Raw genomic sequence first — 23,402 nt, 5'->3', positions numbered from 1 at the left:
TAATACTGAGGAACAAAAACATACTATGAATTTCCTCATGGAGAACTCCTTGTTTCTATTCCCAAATGTAGCTCTTACGATCCTCATTACTTCTCACTCCTTCTCTTTTCTGAATCTAAGTAAGTCCTACCCTGTCTTTCTCTTCTTTTCTTTCCTGTGTTCTTGTAAGTAAGACTGAAGAGAGAAGAACATTAGTTCTTTCATAAAAGAAGGATGAAGTCACAACTAGATGCAAGATTAGTCAGTTTTGTCTGCTCAGTTTTGAGAGCTACCTCTGGGAAAAGAAAAGGGGATTTTCTATGGTGAGTAATCTCATTTTAACTATTTAGTCTCTTTTATATGGTAAATACCCAAAACCATACAAATTCTGTGGAGGGTACTTTTGAAATAGCAATTTTTAAAAATCTGAGAAGTTATTAAAATAGAGGAATTGAAAAGCTGACTGCCACATAAGGAGACAGGCAGGTTACAATCAGCAGAGAAGTTGGGAAAGAAATAAGCAAGAGAAAAGCTGGCCATACAGCTGAATACAGAAAAAAAAAATTTTTTTGCATTACTCTTTCAGATGGCTCCTTTTTAGCAGATTCTGTTTTTGTTCATTATTCATTCAGTCCTTCACTTACCCAAAAATACATGTGTTTAGCACCTGCAGTGTTTTGTGTTTGGTACTGGGGTTGTAGGAATTACATTATTATCTTACATAAACAAGAGGATGATACATTTGCAGTAGAAAGAATAATGACTCCAACAAAGTCATATCCAAAGGTATAATGTAACCATTGTCATTGTGCATTATCTTTTTGTGTTTTACCTTAGAATGCTGATTTGAAGAAAAGAGACTTTAGGCTCTTAGTTTTTTTATTCTTAAATTCACTTTCATAATTATTTTCTTTTATAAGGAAGCTTCCACATTTTTGTATTCTCTCCTCTCATGGTTCCTTAATTCATTACTTTCCCTGCTGGTTTCTTTACCGTTAGTGGGGAAGTTCATTAGCTGTGCAAAATGTGGTGGATAATAAAAATGTTCGAGGATCAAGTAGTGTTCTCACTGTTACTTGTTAAAGCACCCAGTTTACACTGAAAGGTAAAATATTGGTTATTTCTCAAGAGATTAGCCCAGCAAGCTCAAAATTTCATTAATTTGTTTTATCAGAAGTGGAGATGAGTCCAATGATATTAAGATTTGAAGTTGAAATTACAAGTTGAGTATTGTAATACATTTAACAGTAGATTGATACTATAATTTTGATGGATTGGTTCTATGCTGAGTGAATAATAAAAATGTTTCAGATGTGCCTGGCAGTCGAAGGTTGTATATCAGAATAAAACTACCAATGAAAATGAAAGTGGTACTTGAGAAAATATTTCTAAATTAAGCGGCAGAACAGTATGCTCTATTCTTTTGTACCTGTATGTGAAGGATATTGATACAAAGAAGAGTTCGTGAGGTAGGGTAAGCAGTTAATCCAGGCTCGTGTGTGTGGCGTGCTTTCAGGTGACAGCATTGTCCTTTTATGAAGGTGTGTTATGTCTGGACTGAACGAGCTGTACATTTAATCTGACTCTTACTAATTATTTCTGCAGTACTATTTTTAAGGCAAGAATTCCAAGTAAATTGCTTTACCTAGATTTCAAATTGTTAATTTTCTTTTTAGAATGCCAAGAAATACTGCCTTCTTCCAGAGTGAGCCCACGACTGCCATCAGTAAATTTCATTTGTTTCTCAGCCTGTGTTAAGTCACCCAGGGTGCCTTAACTGTGACTGTTAGGAGTGATGTCTGATTGTTGTGTATGTATTCTAACATCCTTCCTCTGATGAAATTCTAGGCTGCCAGGATATCGCAGATGAGTTCAGAGCACAGGAGATTGATGGACAGGCTCTTCTCCTGCTCAAAGAAGACCATCTCATGAGTGCGATGAATATCAAGCTAGGCCCGGCCCTAAAGATCTGTGCGCGCATCAACTCTCTGAAGGAATCTTAACAGAATCATGAGGCCTTGAGATAACAGCAATTGTATTCTTAAACAAACTTGTAAGGGTAAAGGCTCAAGTTGGCCTAAAATATTATCACTTACTGTGGCAGATAGCCAAGCACATTGAGATCTCTGCATCAAAGGCTGACATTTCTTGTACAGATATAATAATTCATTATACATTTTCATAATTAGCTAACATGGGTGAATTAATTTTACAGGTTACACACAACATTGAAAGACTTGTTACAGAGGGTCATGATATTTTTCAAAGTGTTTTACTAGATAATTTTTTAAAGGTGATGTTTATCAGTAATATAAAAATCCTTTTGAAAGTAATTTAATAATTTACATTTCTCCTCTTTTGATTTGGTTTTCTTATACATTTTTCTACCCTGTAAGTTTTCTATAGGTTGTCATGAGAGATATAATTTAGGAATAATTTAGGAATAATTTTGGAGTCCAGTGACTGGAATTGTATGCAATGAGATATCAGTGTATGTTTTTTTAAAAAAAAGCCTGTTAAACAGTTGCTTTATGTATAAAAAGAATTGCATTCTAGCGTGAATAATACTGATCTGGAAGTTAGAAGATTTGGTTTCTGTTCCAAACTTGACCAAGAATTTGGTGTGACGGAGGAAGTTCGTTTTCCTCTTAGTTTTTGTTCATTTAGAGCAGTGGTTCTAAATGGAGGTCAGTTTTGTTCCCCAGGGGACATCTGACAATGTCAAGGGACACTTTGGTTGTCATAGCCTCGGGGTCGGGGTGGGGAGGGTTGCTGTTGGTATCTGGCATGTGGAGGACAGGGATGTCACTAAATATCCTACAAATGCACAGGACGGTCCTCTACAGCAAAGAGTTAGTTGGTCCAGAATGTCAGTAGTGCCAAGGTTGAGAAACCATAATGTAGAGTGACTAATGTTGGTCTTTTTCACCCAGAGGGATATTTTTGGGGGAAAAAAATAGATGGGACGTAATAAGGAATACATCATATAATGGAAATATTTCAGATAGCATTAATGTTCTGCTGGAATATTATTCCCAGCTTTATGCATTCTAGACAAAGGGGGGAAATCCATTAAGTTGGCATATAAAATGAGGACAAACATACCAATAATTTGACTCTCAGTATTGACTCATAATAATAATCTTTCATCTCTCTCTGCACTGATGAAGGCATAATGATTATGCCTTAAGAACCAGGGCTCGGCCTTTGCTGGCAGGGTGCTAGTTTGTAGTGGCTATGTGGTTGGTCTTTGGATTTTTCTAGTGTTGAAAAAGGTGGATCTAGCTAGAATGCACATTCCTTTTTCCTTGACTAAATCCTTGTATGCTTCCTGCAAAGCACTCTTGGATAAATTGAGTCTAATTTTGTATGTACATGTTTTAGGGAAAAAAATCTTTAAAGTGAAACTTTTCATTGAACAGTTAGTGTTGCGTTAGAATTACGGCACTAAAAGTTGTTGTGGGAGCCCTGTAAGCTATATATAGTCCTGGACATCAAAGACATTTGACTCTTATCATCTTCTCTCTACCATACAATGGAAATGTTTTAGTAATGAAGGAACATACACACATATTTGGCAGAAGTTCAGTAAGTGAGGAAGAGTCCATGGGTTTCAGTCATTGTCACTGATCTTTTCAGAAAGATTGTGTTACGCTATTAGAAGACTAAAGATGTCATTAAAGACATCACAGATATTTATCTTTTGGCTTTGTGTACATTAGAGAATGTTGATTATTTTTATACAAAAATACAGCGGGTAATTTTTTTAACCTTTAGATGCCTCTTGTTTGAATGTATGCTTTGTGGGATTCTTTTGTGTAGTAATGTTTTTTTAAAAAAAGAAGATGTTTACTGATAGTTATGTGTAGGATTAGAATATGTAATATAGTATAAGGCTCATGTTCCAGACCTACAATAGCTTGTAGTGTATGTCACATATTTCTTTTATGTCACATTTTTAATTACTGGATTAAAGTTTCAAGGAAAGGTAGGTACTCTACAGTCAGTTTTCATTTATTAGCAGTTAATCTTTGTGACAAGGGTTGTCATATGCTTTGACTTTTCCCCTCAGCTTGCAACTTCGGGACACAAGTAAAGACTAAGCGTTAGTAGGAGCTGGTCCACCGTATGAGGGCTGAAGGGCACAAAGGAAAATCTCTCCTGGAATTAAAACTCATAGACGATCCATAGGCACAGTTCACACAAAATTGATTCTCTGGGGATAGACCCCTCTAGCAGTAATGATCACCTCCCATAACTATATTATCGATACATAGCCTTTAAGGTGTTGACTTGGAACTGCATCACAGGTTCTCCTGTTCACTTGCTCTTCTGATACCAGTCATCATCTACCTACCCAGAGCCCCTGTGCCTCACACCGTGCTGGGTGTCCAAGAACACTTACAAGGGCGGGTTTCCATTGGAGAGCACCTTATAATCCTAAATCTTATAATAATGTTAAAAACAGTCCAGATCTTCTGTTGTCCCCACTCAAAACATACTTAAAAAACACACTTGCTTTTTTTTCCAATTTATTTTAGAAATGGCTCATTGACTTTTAAGTAGTAGCTTTACCATCGACACAACTGTTTCCGGATGATTTAATCATGTGAATTCTAAAATTTCAGTTATATATTTAATGGATATAGATGATAACACTGGATGCCCACCTCCCTCCTAAGCTCTAAGCACAGTTTTAATATGAAATAGGTGGGGAGAGTGCTGTTACTCTTATTTTCCTTCATATTACTACCTGTTTCAGGATTTTGATTGAGAGGGAGTGATAAGCAGAAAGGGGACATGGGAAGTTCTTCTTTTGCTAAGTTTGCATTTTCTGACTTCTTCATATTGAGGCACTCTTCTCCCACTGAGGAAGGAAATCCCTACAAGTCTGAAATTTTACTTGCGTTAAGCCATGTGTGCTTAAAAGAGTAAACAGCTGGTTTGTAAAAATTGTTCCTTACGTGATGCACGTTTTCCTCAAGCCTTAGGTGGGCATGTGTCCTACACAGCGGTGCAGCTTTGATAAGATCACTGAGAGAGTGCTCTCCCACAACCTGTCGCTTTCTATGGGGCTGGTTATTTTCCCATGATGGTACTTTTAATTTGCTGGGGCATTCTCTAAACAGACCCTTTCTAAAGTCCTAGTTTAAGGGCTGTCCCCTCTGAACAGAGAATGTGGAATAGAAGGAAAGCAAGGTTAGTGATGGAGCTTGAGGATCGGAGAGAAGCAGACAAGAGACCTGCCACTTTTAGTTTATCCCACCTTAACACTGAACACATCTCTGTACTTTTGAAGTTAATACTCATTTTACCTAGTTTTAAGTAGATTTAAATAGAAAAAAAATTTTTTAGGTAGCCCACTTAAATTTTCAACATAGCTAATTTTCCCATATCCAGTGTGACATTATAGTCAGTGTATTCAAATACCAGTCTTGGATTGCAATCTGTTCTAGTGCCTCATGTCACTTGACTTGTTCAGCTAAATGTTATGAAGACCCGTTGTTTGCATTTGCAAGGTTTTGGTACCACCATGGCATAAAGTATGGTAGTGAGGCAATGCATAGATTGTGTGTAGTTTTAGGCTGTGTTTACATGTGTGTAAAGAATTTTGGAAAGAAGAAACTAGTACAGATGCATGGGAAAGATGCTGTCTTCATAGCCATATCAAGTGGAAGAAATCCCTGGCTGGACACACTGTTAGAACATTTCAAAAATGTATTTTCAATTAGAACAGCTTGGTTATATTTTGTGGTTTGAAGATCCTCCCCCTCATTGAATGGCAAGAACTCAACGCTGCCTCTGAGCAAGGGGCATTGAGGAGCAATGTTGCCTAATAGGATGAAAGGGCCTCAATTTCCCCTTACCTCCTCAAGCCTGGAGGAGACTGCTGACTTTCTTCTTTGCCTGAGAAGCCCTACAGATGACTCTGTAGGAGGGTTAATTTCGGGCAGAATTTCTAACACCTGACACTCGACTCGTGTCTTTGAGCAGCCTCTGGGCAGGGGAAACGGGCCACTCTGCGCGATATATCCTCAGCTGTTTTCTGCACACTGCCAGTGGGCCTTGGGGACAGCCTTCTAGGGGAAATGACAGGGAAGTGGAGGAAGAGACAGCAAAAAAAGCATTCCAGACCCAAGAGGTTAATTCAGATAACTGAGTGAGGTTGTGTTGTATAGATATGGCCGTTCGTAGTTCAAATGAATTGTAATGGCTGGGTTCCGTTTACTGCAATAAAAGGATGTAGGGTTGGGTTTTTTTTTTCCCTTAATGTCAAGATTTACCTGCAATCAGAGTCATTCTTTTACTCTCCTGATCAAATGATCCTGCCCTTAGGAGCACATTAATAGTTCCAGTGATACATACATCGGTGATTTTTGACTTCTGAGAAAGGTTAACAGCTGCTATAGTTGGGAAGAGTATTTGTCAAGAACTCAAAGGTTTTATGAGTTATCAGAATTATATAGAGGAGAGAGTATCTGTTTTCAGATACTCCAGATCAATCAACCTAGTGGATTTAATACAAAGAGAGGCATTCCTAGGATAGTATTTTGTTAGGTTGTGTCTTGGTCTAAGAATCGGATGACTGGAGTTGTAGGGTTCTGTTTTCTTACTGTGGATTTCAGTAACTACAAGCCTACCTCTTTCTTTGATGCACAGTAGTGTGGTTCTTGAAAAAACTGTTTAATCTACTTTCATCAAAATTGGTATTTCTGAATCTGTTTAGAGCATTTGATTTTTATCTTAACAGTTGTGATTCAATTAAATAAGCACAAATGCAGTATTAGGGAAAGTAAATATGCAATCTTATTAAAATTTAATTTCAACCTATAAGCTGTACACTTTAAAAAGATTCTTTGGGAAGATACTCCTTTTTTGTTAGAAGTTCAAAAAATGTATCATAGTTTTACTCATAGCACTAATACAAGCCATTTCTTCAGTAAAAAACGTTGAAAATTATATTATCTTCTTTGGAAAACGCCTAAATTTTTAAGAATTTTTAAAAGTTTTTACATATTATTTTTCAGAGCTTATTTAATCTATTTTAAAATAATACTATTTTAGTTGTTTTTGAAAGTTGTAAAGCATTAGTACAAATAATCATCATCATCGTATTCCAGAGCAGAACATCTGGCTTTTTCTGAACTTGCATTTTAGTATACTTGCATGAGAAGGGAGACCTGCCCTCCTCCTGAAGCCCAGCTTCTCTAATAAAAGCTCTCCTGTTCTACTCTGACACACACCTCTTAAAGTGCCATGTTCATGGAAGCTTTGGGAAATGCTTTCCACGGTTTTATTTTTTTCCCCCTTTGAACAGCTTGTGAACATTTAACTAGTTATTAAAGGTGACTATTTCAGCCTCAGACATTAGGGAAGAAGTACATTGAAACATTTTTCTCTACTGCCTTTGAAAAGTACAGTTGCTGTCAATGATATTGGTGGCATCAGTAGGAATCCATAGAAGGAAAACCTGTGCCAGGGTTTTAAAATATTTTAAAAAGTAATGAGTGAAATTTAATTTGGACAGAAGAAATCAATATAAACTTTAAACACTTATGCTAACATGGTACAGTTTTAAATGTAAGAGTAATAAAAGTAAGTCCTTTTAGACCACCTATTTAAATCGACGCCAGTAATCTTAAGGATTGATAGTAGTTGTCACTTACTGACTTAAAAGTTATACTTTAGGGACTATTAATCAGTGTTATAATCCTTGATTTTGTGGCGCTTTAATGGATGGAGGTGAAAAAGTTGGTGATTATAAGAGAGTGGTGAGGAATGGTAGTGAAATGAACATCAACCTATTTTAGAAAAGGAACTTTAGTCTTGCCTCAAGCAAACCAGATGTATTCATTGCTAAAATCTTTTATAATACTTATGTTAAAACCAGAATTTTATTTTAGGTAGTACTAAAATAATTACTTCAGTAGCAAATAATAAGTGGACATAATCACTGAATGAACATGGTAAGTGAAGATAAAATACTGGCTGGGAGACTGGAGTTTTACTTCTAGTTCATAAATTAGCTGTGTGACATCTTAGGCCATTACTAAGCTTATAACCTGTTCCCTCTTCTGAATATGCAGTATGGAGCCTGTACTACTCAAAATGTTGATTTTGTTTAAATCATCGTTAAGCTGTATAAACTATGATTCCAGACCACATAGTGGGGTATTTTTTAAAGTTGCTCCTACTTATTTCTCTCTCTCTTTCTTTAATGGTTTGTTTCAGCCTTAAGAGCTTTGGCTAAAAGATAATTATTTATTATGATCCATTTCCTGGGACACCCACAGTCTTTGTTCTCCTTAGGGTTAAGGTAGAAAATTCACACAGATGAGCTAATTGAGATTTTTCTAAATGCTTGCTAAATCACTAAACACTGTCATTCATTTATCCATTCATTTAGCAAACCATTTGAACATTTACTATGTAGTGTGTGGTGTGTGGTTGGTATACCTGACTTAAGGAACTGGTAATAACAAAATCCTCTCTTGTCCTCAGTTTGATTGTGGCATAAACAGACATGTAACTGTTATTACTTAACGCAGTGAATATAAAGTTGGAGCCGCTTTATGCATTGGGTAAAGGATTAAGCTAGGTGATATCTGAGGGGTCTGACTGAATCATATCACAATTCCTATAACACATTTTGCATATTAATCCACATACCTGATTAGGTTATAAAATTAAAGGTACTTAATATTAGGATTTACATTTTGAAACTATTTTAACAGCCCACATTTCTCAATTATTTTGACACTTGAGTCTATTCCAGGGGTGTTGATATGCAGGGTGTGTGACAACAATTACAAGGAAGCTGGTGCTGGCTTACTATATACATTTTGTACTAGGAAAGCTTTACACCCAGTATTGACAGTGCAGTAACTTCTGAAAACTGAAAAATCTCAAAGGAGCTTGCTAAACAGGTTTAGTTTTTGTGTTCTTTTTAAAGCAAGAAATACTACATAAAATTCTACAATTATCACAAATATCTACTTTTTAGAAAGCACACATCTTTTACATAGTAAAAGGGTTTCCTTTAACATGCAGAACCTGTAAACAATAAAACAGTTCTGTGCTTGGAGCTTGAATTTACAAATATTTGGGGAGCAAACAGAATGGGAGGATCGATTTAATTGGGTAGAGGTTTCCTTGCCACCAGAGGATTCTGAGTTACGGTGTAATTTCCCGTTTGACACAACTTTATATATTTCTCCATAAAGATGCAAAATGAAAAAAACTTTTCTGTATCATAGTTAACAGCTTTTTAAAGCAGGTAAATGTCCAAATAAGTGTTAAGAATAGAATCTGTAGTAAAGTGTTTGTAAATAGGAACACTAACATCCAAGTAACCAGATAGTCTGGGTTTAAAAAATTTTTTCCATGGTACTGGTTAAAACTTTTAAAGTATTTTAGTTTACCTAGTTTTTCAAATATTTTTGCTGTTAAAATATTACATAAATATTTTTTGTATGTGTATTCTAAACTTTAAAAAACCAGTTTGAGTGTTCAAAGATAGTAATAATTTTAGACATCTAATTTCCAAGACATTTAACTAGATTCTCAATCACCTCATTCAAAAGCATATTTTTTTCCATAGGAAAAAAAAGTCAAAGTAAGCTCTAAAAATTATCCTCAAAGTAAGGGGTGAGCTTGTGCTGAAGGTTGGAGTTGTAGACAGCAGTGTGCAAAATGGAGGCTGACACGGGTGTCGGGCATTTCAAGCCTCTTTGTTGAATTAGTCCTTTTTGTCGTCTTGCTTGTTGAAAGCATGCTTTTTGCTGTTGATTTAACAAAGGCAGATTGTGATAAATTTTTTTAAAAAAACTTTATTTTTGATGCTTCAAGCACATGTTAACTGATTTTTTAAATTCCTCCTTTTGGTTCCTCCCAGGTTCCTCCCATTGTCCTAAAATAGGATTTTCATATTTTAAAACCTCAAAACACTGATCCACACAGGATGAACAAAAAGCATCACCAAGGGGAAAGAAAACATTTTTTATCTTTACAAAAAACAAATGTTAAGATTATATATAGATGTATTCTTTATGTTGGATATTGTACTAGAGTCCTCCTTACAGGAAATGAAATAGTTCTAGAACTCTTAGCATTAGCGTTCCTAGATTGGTGTCTGTAGCTACCAGTTTTAAAATGTATAACCTGAAAATGAAGTTAATTTTGCATTATAAGAGCACACCATGATCTATGTAAAAAGATTGTCCATTTGGTGTATTTTTTTAAAAGAGAAAGCACTTTCATATTAACAGTAGCATGTGTATGAATTTTAGATTTTCATATTTGTTGTGTCTGTATTCAGTGAAGTAAAATTGAACATTCAGATATTTGTTGATGGCAACATTAACTGTTAAATTAAAGCACCTTATACTCTGCTGCTTAAACTTGCTTGTAATTGCACCTTTGTTAACCTGCACATTTTCACATAGAATATTGTTGTAACATTGCTTCATGTGGGTCTGGATGGAAGGTTAGTGGGCCTACAGGATCATTTATTTATATTGTTTATATTACAATAATATATTGTAGACCAGTTGTAAGTTCATTTCTTTACAAATAAAAGCTTCTTCCATTTGGCTGGTCTATTGAAAAATTTCTTTTTTTTTTAAGCTTATGAAGAATGGGGCATCTTGTAAACCAACAGCTTAACAAGGGGCTAGAAACTATACATTTTCCAGATTTAAAATTTGCAGAGAGTTTTAAGTCTTTACTAATTAATTAGTAAAATAGTTTTAAATATCTCAGTCCCATGTATGGTCAGTTAGAAAGTCATACATTAAGAAGGAAAGGAACAGAGAGCATATTTAGACATTGACAAATTAGATGGTGTCTTTGTAGTTTAACTCACAGAGTGATTTCAGATTACTCTGCCATTCAGATTGCTTCACTTCAGTAGTTCTCACGCAAGAACTTGCCCGAGCCAAGTTTGGCAATTTCTGGAGACACTGATTGTCTGATGACTGGGGAAAAGAGGTTCTACTGGCATCTGGTGGATGGAAGGCAGAGGTGCTCTGGAACATCCTGTATAGTCATGGAGCAGCTCCCACAACAAAGGATTATCCAACCTACAACTTCAACAGTGCTGAGGATAAGAAATTCTACTTTCACACTACGGTATATTGCCAATGTGATTACGGGTTGCCATGCAGATTCTATGACAGATAAGTTACAACTGAAAACAAATCTCTTGTGTCATGGAAGAGACCCAGTCACCACTCCCAGTTCTTTATGGTGAGCAACAAAAACTCTGCTCTTAGGAATATTTGTATTAAGAACGATGTATTTTTAAAAATTCGCTAAATTTAAATTGAGCTAATCCTTTTCCTTATGTTAGAGAACATTTAAACTAAAGAAAACAATTTTCTTGCTCTGAGTTTAATAAAAATATTTATTTAAATCTGAAAAGTTGGCAGAAGAATCTCAGATTTACATAACAGTTTGTATCCAGTAGTTTTCTGGGTAACACAAACATGAGTATGGCCAACAGGTATAAATATGTTTTTGGAAGTATTTTGTTGAAAACTAATAAATATGGCCCCCAAAAGACACATTCTGAAAAGGTATGAAAGTTTGGGGTCACGGGAGAGCTACAGTTAACTATATGTCCCAAGGCCTCATTCCTTCCCGTTTGTAAAATTACCAGTCTTGTAGCTGTAAGTTTTAGTTTTAACATGGTAACATATCAACAAATTATTACTGATATAGGCTTTTCAATTTGCTCAAAATTACGAAGTATAAGTGGAATGAAGCAGCATTTCCAGTTGACAAATGGATCCACAGGTAATGCCATGTCTCTCAAATTAAGTTTGTGACAATTAAACCAAAAAATTGTAGCAATGAGAAAACTATTGACAAAGTACAACCATGGAATGTTCATTTCAATGTAAGCTGGAATCTGTACTTTAAGTAAAAGGATAATTACTTGAAGCAGGACAAATGGTAACCAGGTACCAAGAAAACAGATAATCAACTTGGGCAAGAGTGTTTTTTTAGAGTTCATGGTAGAAGAAGAGTGGGATGAAAAGGGAAAATACAGGATAGTCTCGTTCATGTAGGAAGTTATCCTAACAGCCTGTACCAAGGTAATGACTTCTGACCAAGAGGTTATAAAACCCATAAATAAAATTGTCACCATGGAAAATGACAGCCAGTAACCCTGAGCACCAATATAAAAAGGGCATTGATGAGAATACACATTCTGTGCCTTCAGGCTTTGGTAGACAGCTGGATCTCCCAAAACATAAGTAAGGACAGAAATCCAAATTAAAATAACTGTAAAGAAATAACATACTTTTTGACACTTAAATGGAAGTTTGGTGGCTTTAGAGAAATTCAGGTAATAATCTATACAAGCTATCAGGAAAACTGGATAATGCAAAAAACTGTAAGTAAAAGAAACAATTTGAATAAATAGGCAGATGTGGTATTTAGTAAACCTAATGCCTAAAAACACAAAATCCCTGAAATAAGATATAATGGAAATATTCACCAAAAGTAGAAGATCAGTAAATGCCAGTGAAATGCAAAAATATTCCAAAAAATTTTGATGGGTGTTTTTCCTTTTCATTCCTAATGTAAGGATATTTAACAGTATTTTCCCAAGTATAATCAAGAATAACAGACAGTTACCATCTAGAAGCTGATGTGTTTGATGCAGCTGGTACTGAAAAGAGCAGTTCTCTGAATTAAGAGCACTCATTTTTCGAGTTAAATTTCAAAGGCCTGCTGCTACAATAAAACAGTGCTTCACTTGATTTTTCATCCCTGCAAAGAAAAGTGAAAAGAAAACCTTGATGCCATCTTGATGTTCTCACTACTATAAAACTTTACAAAGTAAGCATCTCAAAAATCTACTTTAATCCAGTCACTTCCCCAAATAATTAACCTTGTATTTCTCACACTTACAGAACACTTATACAGAATATGATCAAGAAGAATTCATGCATATACTCTGGTCATTCTTTGAGAAGCAGATGGTCAGAACTCACATCTATAACCAAACTGCTTTATTTAAATTAGTTAGCTTGCTTTTTAAGGATAAATTTCTTGAATGCCCTTCTCTTCCTGATTTCAATTTAAATTGTTTAAATTCAAGGTATTTTTTAAAAGGTAGATAAACACTTTATTTACCAGAGCCAAAATATAGGCTTCAAACAGCAGCCTGATCAGAATACTCAGAACAATCCATTGATAGCTGTTGACTCGGTCCCACTCACTCTAGACATTACCCGGTTTTGTTTTTCTGCCCATGAAATTTAGATAATACTCAGGATGCCCCTTTAGTATAGCTGCTTTCAAAGCTTTTTAGCTGCAGGGTCATCATTTAAATAAATTTCCAAAGCTCAAAGATATAAAACAGATGGTTCAGGTGAAAATCACGAGAATACTGGTAAAAGAAAGATTTAACTTCTGGATGTGACCTGTCAAGTGTGGCACCTAGAGAGATGAAAGAAGATGGGGAAGGAGCAGGGACTGAACAGGGCTACCTGAAAACATCAAGAATTGCTAGGTAAGTGCAAAGCAACAGGAATGCAGCTGCATAATCTTTTATCCTGCATTTCACTTAAGTAAACGTCCTGTTGAAATTTATCACTGCATTTTTTTTAACATATAACATTCACAAGGCATAACAACATTTAATGTGTAGAAAATATAGAGTGAAAACTATCTTCTTATCTGAAGAAACATTTTTAATGGCTGCATAATAGCCCATCATAAGGAGGTATCACTTTTAGCCTGTCCCTAATTGCTGACATTCATGAGGAAGTTTTTTGTTACTGCTGGGGCTGGGTTTTTTTTCCTTGCTGTTATACAAAGTGGTGGAACAGTCTTGCAGAAACAACTTTGGGTCAACTGTGCGTTTTGTCTTGAGGATATTTCTTGAATTTCCTTCTTTGTCTTCCATCCTTTCCTGATTTCTTCCTCTTTGAACTTCCTACTTCATCATTGCTTTTCCCTGCTTGTAAAGCTGTTCAAGCTCCATTCCTGTTGCTTTGCACTTACCTAGCAATTCTTGGTGTTTTTTTAAAGATATTATACATGTACAGAAAAAGGTACACGTCAAGTTATTAATATGGTATTCCACTTACAGGTTTTTCTGAATTTCTCAAACTTTAAGGGAAAAAAAAAAAGGGAGTATCAAGTCTAAAAAGTAAAAGAAACCTGAAATTGCCTAGAAACAGGTAACACAATTTCAAGGAAGCTATGAGGATCCTGTCTGAGGCTATAGAAAAGAAATCGGTATGGGAGAGGGCTGGTCACCAGTTCTGTTGACAAAATCAACTATAATTTGACAGAGTCTCTCCTAGTTGAGAAGAGAATTCAACTCTTCTCAACTAAGCTGACTTCTAAGCTTTTATATTTGCCATTACGTTACCCAGTTTTAGCAAGAATATTGCTAAGTTGGTTTAGCCAGAATCCCCCCCTCTACGTCTGATCAGGTTCCTCATCCTCACCAACCTTCAGGTGATGTCTAGCCAGCCACCTTGACCTGCCTTCACAAGAATTCTGATAAGTCAGTTTAACCAGAATCCCCTCTCACCACTGATGTTTTCCTTGGTAATAGTCCATTCACAGACCCCTACCTTCTTCCTTGGCTGTAAATTCCCACTTCGATTGCATTTGAGCTTGAGTCTAGTCTCCACACCCGACTGCAAAATCCCAGTATTGTGGTACCCGTGCCTATTGCAATGGTCTTAAGGTCTAACTCACTGTTCTTTAAAAAGGATCATGAATAATTTTGTCTTTAACATACTCTCATGGATATAAATCGACCTTGTCATTAAGGCACACAAATAATGTACCTATTTACACACACATGTATATATGTAAAGATAACTATAAAAATCATCCAATACCTATTTCCATAACTATACGTTATAAAAGAACAAATCAAACAAGTTCTGGGTATATGCTCAATTTTTTTAAACTATATTCAAAATACATATAAACTTTACCCTCTCAAAAAAGTTCCATTTCAGATTTGATACACCAGGGCACAGAATCATGGCTACCACCCTGACTGCTACTGGCTTTGGGTAAGGAAACCTGGGTGGAATGACAAGAACATATGAAATCCTCCTTGTGCCAAGGAAAGAACTGGCTTAGTTTTAAATGGCAGATGTTGGGAATGGGGGGGTGGGGTGGGGGCGGGGAGGGGAGGAAGGGAAATGGTATGGGTTCATAAAGACCTACTTTTTAAAAGTATGTTTAGGATTAAAAGGAAGAAAGAATCATCAGTATAAAATGACTGTGTCCTTTATAACTCCTATCCAAAATTCAAAAAGTAAAGCTAAGGAATCGTGTTTAAGTAGGAAACATCCAAGGAATGTTTGCCAAGTTTCCCCTTCACCACTGACTCTCTGAGGGGAGCTGCTTGAGAAAGACAGGGTCCCTAGAGGAGGGAAGTAACCCTGAGTGTCTCCCAGGGGCTAAGGGGGGGTCAGAGAAGAGGAAGGGGGTGGGGGCGGCCCCCGCCAAGGAGTCACAAACCAGGAGGCTCTTCAAAAGAAGATCGGAAGAGAGAGACAAGCTTGAAATGGCGTATGTAGGAGATCACAGAGCTGGGGCAAACTTCAGAGGCAAGAAAAACAAGACCCAGGGAAGACAGGCCACTGAGGTAATAAAAGGCAGTCAAAGGGAAGTATGTTGGAAAATGACGTGGAAACCAAAACTTTCTTAGGTGAAAATGTTACACCCCACGTCCCCCAGAAACTACTAAAAGTATTTAAAATTGCAATATTTTGTTGGACAAAAGTCCTTTGATAGGCTACCTGTCCCCAGTCTTCCCTTGACTACTAGGTCAGAGATTTATTAAGATATGATCCTTTCCTGCATGATGTTTTAGACTACTTATGAATCAAGTCATGCTCTTATACAACTTAAGAAGTTAACGTGCACGTCCTTTTCAAGGCATCTTTGGACTTGCTGTGTGATCTGGCCAGTTTAGAAGTATTAGCAGGCTAGGCCTGAGAGAAACAAAACATTATTTCTTTTCACTGACCCAGTCTCTGCTTTTCCATGTATTAATACAACCCAACGAATTCTCAATGGCACACTCTACTTACTCTGCTTCTTCCAACAGGCCGTTCTGGGCTGATGATCTTCCTAGTTTACTTCAGTTTCACTGCCTTTAATTATTTTGTTTTTGGTTCCTGGCATACCAAAACGCCATGCAAATAAGCTGTGTGTGAAAGCAAACAAAAATAACCATCATTAATAGCCATCTAAATAATTGCAGCTCAGTGCAACTGCCTCCAGATCTCTGCTTAGAAAAACTATTTGTAGGATTAGAGCAAGTAACTAATTGTTTATAATCTTTTTTCCAGCAAAAGGAAGAAAAGGGATACTTAGACTGTGTGTGTGTGTGTGTGCACTCAGTCATGTCTGACTTTTTTAAATGTTTTTTTAAATTATTTTAGTTGGAGGCTAATTACAATATTGTGGCGGCTTTTGCCATACATTAACGTGAATCAGCCATGGGTGTACATGTGTCCCCCATCCTGAATCCCCCTCCCACCTCCCTCCCCATCTCATCCCTCAGGGTTGTCCCAGTGCACCGGCTTTGAGTGCCCTGTCTCATGCATCGAACCTGGACAGACAATCTATTTCACATATGTAATATACATGTTTCAGTGCTATTCTTTCAAATCATCCCACCTTCACCTTCTCCCAGAGTCCAAAATTCTGTTATTTATATCTGTGTCTCTTTTGCTGTCTCGCATATAGGGTGATTGTTACGGTGATTGTTACCATCTTTCTAAATTCCATAGGTATGCGTTAATATACCGTATTGGTGTTTTTCTTTCTGCATGTCCAACTCTTTGTGACACCACGGACTGTAGCCCGCCAGGCTCCTCCATCCATGGGATTCTCCAGGCAAGAATACTGGAGTGGGTTACCATTTCCTCCTCCAGGGGATCCTTTCTGGCCCAGGAACTGAACCTGAGTCTCTTGGGTCTCCTGCACTGGCAGGCGGGTTCTGTATCACTGCTGGGAGCCCCTGATACTTGGATGAAGTCACCAAAGACCCTGAGATACAAGTGCGGATAACAGGAACCCTGCTCACATGGCAGTCTTCAGCCACAGGTTCAGAGTCTAAACTAGCAGTTCTCAAACTGTTTTGTTTCAGGACCTTTTGACACTTGTTCCATGTTAACATTTTTTTTAAGTGAAAAACTACTCTCTTTTCCCAAACAAAAAAACTGAGTGAGCTCAGTTGCACTCTTTCACATTTCACAAATTACTTTAGTATCTGGCTCAGTAGCAGGCAGCTGAATTCTCATTTATAAAAATCAGCTGCAGTATCACACATGTAGCTTTTGTAAAGTCTGCTGTATATTAATGAAAGTTTGAGAGTAAAACAAAAAAGGTATATAACTTCATAGCATTATTACAATCAAATGGCTGTGTTACGCAATCACAGAAAAATTTAACAAAACCATTTGCATTAACCAGATGGGAAGATGAGCACAGTTAACATTCCGGTCTATTGTTATACAGAAAATGAGATTAGCCTGTAGCTGGATTTGCTGAACCTCCCGAGTGAAGAAAGCCTGTGGGAGAAATAATGTATTAAGCCTTGTCCAGCGGTTTCACATACTTTTTTCCTAACCCTTACAAGCATCATGAAAAGTAGGCATTTTTTTCCTATGAGGAAACGCTCGGGGGTTAACCAGCACATTTCCCTGGGATGCATGACTGTTAAGTGCTGAAGCTTGAAGTTCAACCTTGGGTCTGACTTCAAAACTCTTCAGGAAGCCACAATCGTGGCTCAGCTTACAACTGGAAATGTAGAAAGGGATCTAATTTATGTGAACAAGCTTTCCAAGTAAGAGTGACTATGTAGATTACTTGTACCCATAGGAGCGGAGCAGAGTCCCTCAGGGTACTCTTCCTGCCACAGGGAATCAATGCCATGTCTTCCAGACGGTATAGCTCAACACAGTGGGACCTGTCAACCTGGGTCCTTGAGTGACTGCGTGTGGCAGAGCAGCAAAGCCCCCGGGGATTCAGAATGGATGGACAGTGGAAGCAGGAAGACAGTCTGTTATATCAAGCTGGGAGGATTCATGATTATACGTTATGGCCTATCCTGACACTTAAAAATGCCTTGTAATTCTCTTAGCATTTCCTTAAGGAATAGCATGTAGTATTTATATTATCAAAATTTATAAATCTATAGTAGACAAAACAATTTTGAAAAGCAGCAATGCAAATATAAGAAAATCAAGAAAATAAAAATTCAGTTTTAAATTTCCACTAAACTAACTGTTTTTGTACTGTCTTGTTCTGGCATTCTTATATTTGCCTATATTGAAAGAGAAGGTCTTGATTCAGTGACCCAAATTTTCACCTTAAGAAAAAGAAAAGTAAGGGAATTCCCTGGAGTCCAGTGATTAGGACTCTGCACTCTTACTGCTGAGGGTGTAGGTTCAATCCCTGGTCAGGGAACTAAGATCTCACATGGTTCACAGTGTGGCCAAAAAAAAAAAAGAGTAAAGTAAATCCCAAAGTAACCAAGGGAAGGCTAAAATAAAGAGCAGGAAACAAAAGACATTTTAAAATACACACAACAGTAAAAACAGTCAAAAGCTGGTTCTTTGAAAAACAAAACAATAAAACTATAAACCTCCAACCAAACTGAGAAAAAAACTTAGGAAAATTAGGAAAGAGAGGGCCTCAGTACAGATCCTACAAACATTATAAAGATAATAGGGGACTATTTAGAATAATTTTCTTCCAATAAATGAGACAACTGTGATGAAACAGACAAATTTCCGGAAAGACATGAACTACCAAAACTCATTCAAAAAGATCCCTTAAAAAAATAGGGCTCACGGGGCTTCCCCAGTGGCTCAGTGGTAACGAGTTCGCCTGCCAGTGCAGGAGACACGAGTTCAATCCCTGACCTGGGAAGATCCCATGTGCCGAGCAGCAAGCTCCAGGGCACAGGAGCCGCAGCGACTGAAGCCCGGTCAGTGGTGCGTTCAGCCGCAACTCCCGAGCCCGTGTGTTCCAGAGCTTGGTGGTGGCAACAAGAGAAGATGTGATGAGAAGCCCTCGCACAACTAGAGATAGCCCCCATGTGCTGCAATTAGAGAAAAGCCTGTGCAGTGACGAAGACCCAACCCAGCCAGAAATAAATATATAAACACATTTAAAAAAAATTCCTATTAAAGAAATTGACTTTGTACTTAAAAACCTTCCCACAAAGAAAATTTTAGGCTCAGATGTTTGCACAGATGAATTCTGCCAAACATTTAAGGAAGAAATACCAAAGAGAAGAGAAGAGAGAAACACCTTCCAACTTATTTTATAAGACCAGAATTACCCTTATAACAAAAAACATAGACATTTCAAGAAAACTAAATTATAAAGCATCATCCCTCAAGAATACGAGGCAAAAAACCTTAACAAAACATATGCTATGAAATGAAATTCATTAATGTACAAAAATAATATAACAACCTAATACATCATAGCTAATGCAATCTTGGTTTAACACTAGAGAATGATGTGATTCATCATGTTAACAGAATAAAGGAGAAAAACTATATGATCATCTGAATAGATGTAGAAAAAGCACTTAACAAAACCCAACATGATAAAAAAAAAACTCACAAAGAGAAGGGAACTTTCCAAGCAGATAAAAAGCATCAATGAAAAACCCAAATGCTGAAAGAGTGGTGCTTTTCCCCCTGAATCAGGAGCCATGCAAGGATGTCCACCCTCCAACCCTCCTCAACATTTCATTAGAGCTCTTAGCTAACACAGGAAGTCATCAAGAAGAAATAAAAGACATGTACATAGGAGAGAAGGAAAGCTGTCTTTAATCATAAGCGATATGATCAAGTACTTAGAAAGTCTGCAGTAAGAGCGACTAAAATAAGTAGACGTAGCAAGGCTGCAGATTAATTTTTTAAAATCAACTTCTATATACCAGTGATACTGGAAAATGAAATCACATTTGCCATAGCATCAAAAATATGAAGGATGTAGGGCTGTTTAACAAATAACATGCAAGCACAGTATTCTGAATATTTTAAACACTCAGAAATAGCACTTGTGTATGCTTTTGTATCATTTGTGGACAAAAACTTATAGACAGGTACAAAAATCCTCTTTTGCAACTGAGAACTCCCTGTTCAGCATCAATTCTGATACGGATAAGAAGGAACATGATACCTAAAATGGACTCAAGTAATGTAGAGTCCCTTGGACTGCAAGGAGATCCAACCAGTCCATCCTAAAGGAGATCAGTCCTGGGTGTTCACTGGAAGGACTGACGCTGAAGCTGAAACTCCAATACTTTGGTCACCTCATGCGAAGAGTTGACTCATTGGAAAAGACCCTGATGCTGGGAAGGATTGGGGGCAGGGGGAGAAGGGGATGACAGAGGATGAGATGGCTGGAAGGCATCACCGACTCGATGGGCATGAGTTTGAGTAAACTCCGGGAGGTGGTGATGGACAGGGAGGCCTGGCGTGCTGCGATTCATGGGGTCGCAAAGAGTCGGACACCACTGAGCGACTGGACTGAACTGAATACACACAAAGGTTGCTTCCAGGATTATTGAATTGACAATTTAAAAGCATAAACTATGAGGGAAATGACTATATTGATTCAGTGCTCTAATTTTAGTGTTGACCTGAAACAAGGACGGCTTGTTTTTTAAGACTTTTCACCTTGAGAACACAATGTCTGAATGTCAGAAGGTACTGGCACAGCCCAGTGATCTGCCCTAGGACGTGACAGCCTAGGAGTGAATATGATTTCAACTGTATTCATGTTTAGAGGGTGTGAAAAATTAAAAACCAATCAGATCTGTCTCTTCTGACCCTAAACATGGGCCTAAGATAAACTGTTTGAGAAAACTGGATCCTAAAGGTTACAGGTGGGGAATTTTTGAAGAGTGTCCATATCCCACTGGAGATTAAAGAAGAGGACCTCAAAGAATTCTGGACTTACAACTGTGGACTGAGCAAAAGTTCTTTTTAAAAGGGCTATCTTGAAGATTATGACTCAAACACTGGAGGAACTACGGTGACTGGCAGTGGAAGGAATCAGAACATGTTAAATTCCTCAAAAATGGATTGACAAATAATTTTGTCTGTGTCACACATAATTTTAAAAAAGCCCTTTACACTTATAAAGACATTGCAGAAAGAAATTAAAGAAGATCTAAATCAATGAAGACATTTATGATGGACTGTAAGACTCAGCCAAGTTTTTTGTAGAAATTGGCAAGCTGATTCTACAGCTTATATGGAAATATAAAGGACCCAACAGAGCCAAAATAATTTTTAAGAACAAAGTTGGTGAACTTACATTACCTGATTTTAAGAACTGTTATAAAAGGTACAGAAATAAAGAGGGAGCATTAGCATAAGGGGGAGAAGGAAATGGCAACCCACTCCAGTATTCTTGCCTAGAGAATCCCGTGGACAGAGGAGCCTAGTGGGCTGCTGTCCATAGGGTCACACAGAGTCGGACACAGCTGAAGCGACTTAGCACACATGTATGGATTGGAGAAGGAAATGGCAACCCACTCCAGTATTCTTGTACGGAGAATCCCAGGGACAGAAGAGCCTGGTGGGCTGCCAGATATCTATGGGGTCGCACAGAGTCAGACACGACTGAAGCGACTTAGCAGCATCAGCATTAGCATAAGGATGGGATTTCCAGTGGTAAAGAATCCACCCACCAACGCAGGAGACACAAGAGACACAGGTTCGATTCCTGGGTTGGGAAGATCCCTTGGCGTAGGAAATGGCAACCCACTCCAGTATTCTTCCCTGGAAAACTCCATGGACAGAGAAGCCTGGAGGGCTACAGTCCATGGGGTCACATAGAGTTGGCCGCAACTGAGCAGCATTTCCGTAAGGATAGTCCTATAAATCAATGGAACAGAAGAGAATCTAGTAGACTCACATATTTAGGGTCAGTTGATTCTCAACAAAAGGACAAGTTAATTAAGAAAGGGAAGGATGGTATTTTCTAAAAATGGTCCTAGAAAATGAATATCCATATGGGAAAAATTAACCTTAATTCTTACCTCACACCATACACAAAAATAAACTCCAAATGGACCATAAGACTAAATGTAGAAGTGAAGCTGAAATTTGTAGAAGAAAACAGGAGATCTTTGTGATCCTAGTAGGTGTATTAGTTTCCAAGGGCTGCCATAAAAAATTACCAAAACAAATCTGGGTAGTCAAAACAACAGAAATTAATCTTCTCACAGTTCTAGGGGCCAGAAATCTGAAATCAAGGTCTCAGCACAGCTGTGCTTCCTTAAGGCTCTAGAGGAGCATCCTTCCTTGCCTCTTCCAGTTTCTGGAGACTTGTGGCATTCCTTGGCTTGTGCCAGCAGAACACCTGTCTCTGCCTCCATCTTTACACAGACTTCTCCCCTGTGTTGTCTCTGTGTGTCCTCTCCTCTTTCAAGAACCCTGGTCACTGCATTCGCTTCAGTTCAGTCGCTCAGTTGTGACTCTTTGTGACCCCATGAGTTGCAGCACGCCAGGCCTCCCTGTCCATAACCAACTCCCAGAGTTGACTCAAACTCATGTCCATCGAGTCGGTGATGCCATCCAGCCATCTCATCCTCTGTTGTCCCCTTCTCCTCCTGCCCCCAATCCCTCCCAGCATCAGGGTCTTTTCCAATGAGTCAACTCTTCGCATGAGGTGGCCAAAATATTGGAGTTTCAGCTTCAACATCAGTCCTTCCAATGAACACCCAGGACTGATCTCCTTTAGGATGGACTGTTTGGATCTCCTTGCAGTCCAAGGGACTCTCAAGAGTCTTCTCCAACACCACAGTTCAAAAGCATCAATTCTTCGGCACTCAGCTTTCTTCACAGTCCAACTCCACATCCATACATGACCACTGGAAAAAAAATAGCCTTGACTAGACAGACCTTTGATGGCAAAGTAATGTCTCTGCTTTTTAATATGCTGTCTAGGTTGGTCATAACTTTCCTTGCAAGGAGTAAGCATCTTTTAATTTCATGGCTGCAATCACCATCTGCAGTGATTTTGGAGCCCCCCAAAATAAAGTCTGACACTGTTTCCACTTTTTCCCCATCTATTTCCCATGAAGTGATGGGACCAGATACCATGATCTTAGTTTTCTGAATGTTGAGCTTTAAGCCAACTTTTTCACTCTCCTCTTTCACTTTCATCAAGAGGCTGTTTAGTTCTTCTTCACTTTCTGCCATAAGGGTGGTGTCATCTGCAATTCAGGGCCCGCCCTATTCTGGTATGGCCTTACCTTCATTACATCTTCAAAAACCTATTTCCAAAGACAGAAATATAGATCAATGGAACAGAATAGAAAGCCCAGAGATAAATCCACGAACCTATGGACACCTTATCTTTGACAAAGGAGGCAAGGATATACAATG

At 37.8% G+C, this 23,402-nt stretch overlaps 2 protein-coding genes and 1 non-coding gene across 11 annotated transcripts in view; 2 read left to right on the top strand and 1 right to left on the bottom strand.

Moving 5' to 3' along the window:
- The window catches only part of PHC3 (polyhomeotic homolog 3), a 79,949-nt gene extending 69,378 nt beyond the window's left edge, over positions 1-10,571 (top strand). For 7 of the 8 annotated variants that reach the window (XM_061168305.1, XM_061168301.1, XM_061168306.1 and 4 more), the window contains one exon: positions 1,828-10,571. In XM_061168305.1, coding sequence (XP_061024288.1) covers positions 1,828-1,982 — 155 coding nt within the window. In that variant the 3' untranslated portion in view covers positions 1,983-10,571. The remainder of the gene's footprint in view (positions 1-1,827) is intronic. The other variant, XR_009697098.1, reaches the window with a different exon arrangement.
- Positions 10,572-11,369: 798 nt separating this feature from the next.
- GPR160 (G protein-coupled receptor 160) overlaps positions 11,370-23,402 on the bottom strand; it is a 51,079-nt gene continuing 39,046 nt past the window's right edge. The window contains exons 1-3 of one of the 2 annotated variants that reach the window (XM_061168309.1): positions 22,052-22,620; positions 16,062-16,177; positions 11,370-12,759 (exon numbers count right to left, since the gene is read on the bottom strand). In XM_061168309.1, the coding sequence (XP_061024292.1) occupies positions 11,678-12,694 (1,017 nt within the window). In that variant the 5' untranslated portion in view covers positions 12,695-12,759; positions 16,062-16,177; positions 22,052-22,620 and the 3' untranslated portion in view covers positions 11,370-11,677. Of the gene's footprint in view, positions 12,760-16,061; positions 16,178-22,051; positions 22,621-23,402 lie in introns of those variants that run through there. The other variant, XM_061168308.1, reaches the window with a different exon arrangement.
- LOC133074317 (small nucleolar RNA SNORA40) lies at positions 20,055-20,177 on the top strand. Its single transcript, XR_009697161.1, has one exon. It is a non-coding gene; the product is annotated as a small nucleolar RNA SNORA40 (small nucleolar RNA).

Source organism: Dama dama, chromosome 19 (assembly GCF_033118175.1).
Source record: "Dama dama isolate Ldn47 chromosome 19, ASM3311817v1, whole genome shotgun sequence".
Taxonomy (NCBI): Eukaryota; Metazoa; Chordata; class Mammalia; order Artiodactyla; family Cervidae; genus Dama; species Dama dama.
Note: the sequence above shows the minus strand (reverse complement) of the source record. Positions and strands in the feature narration are given on the sequence as shown.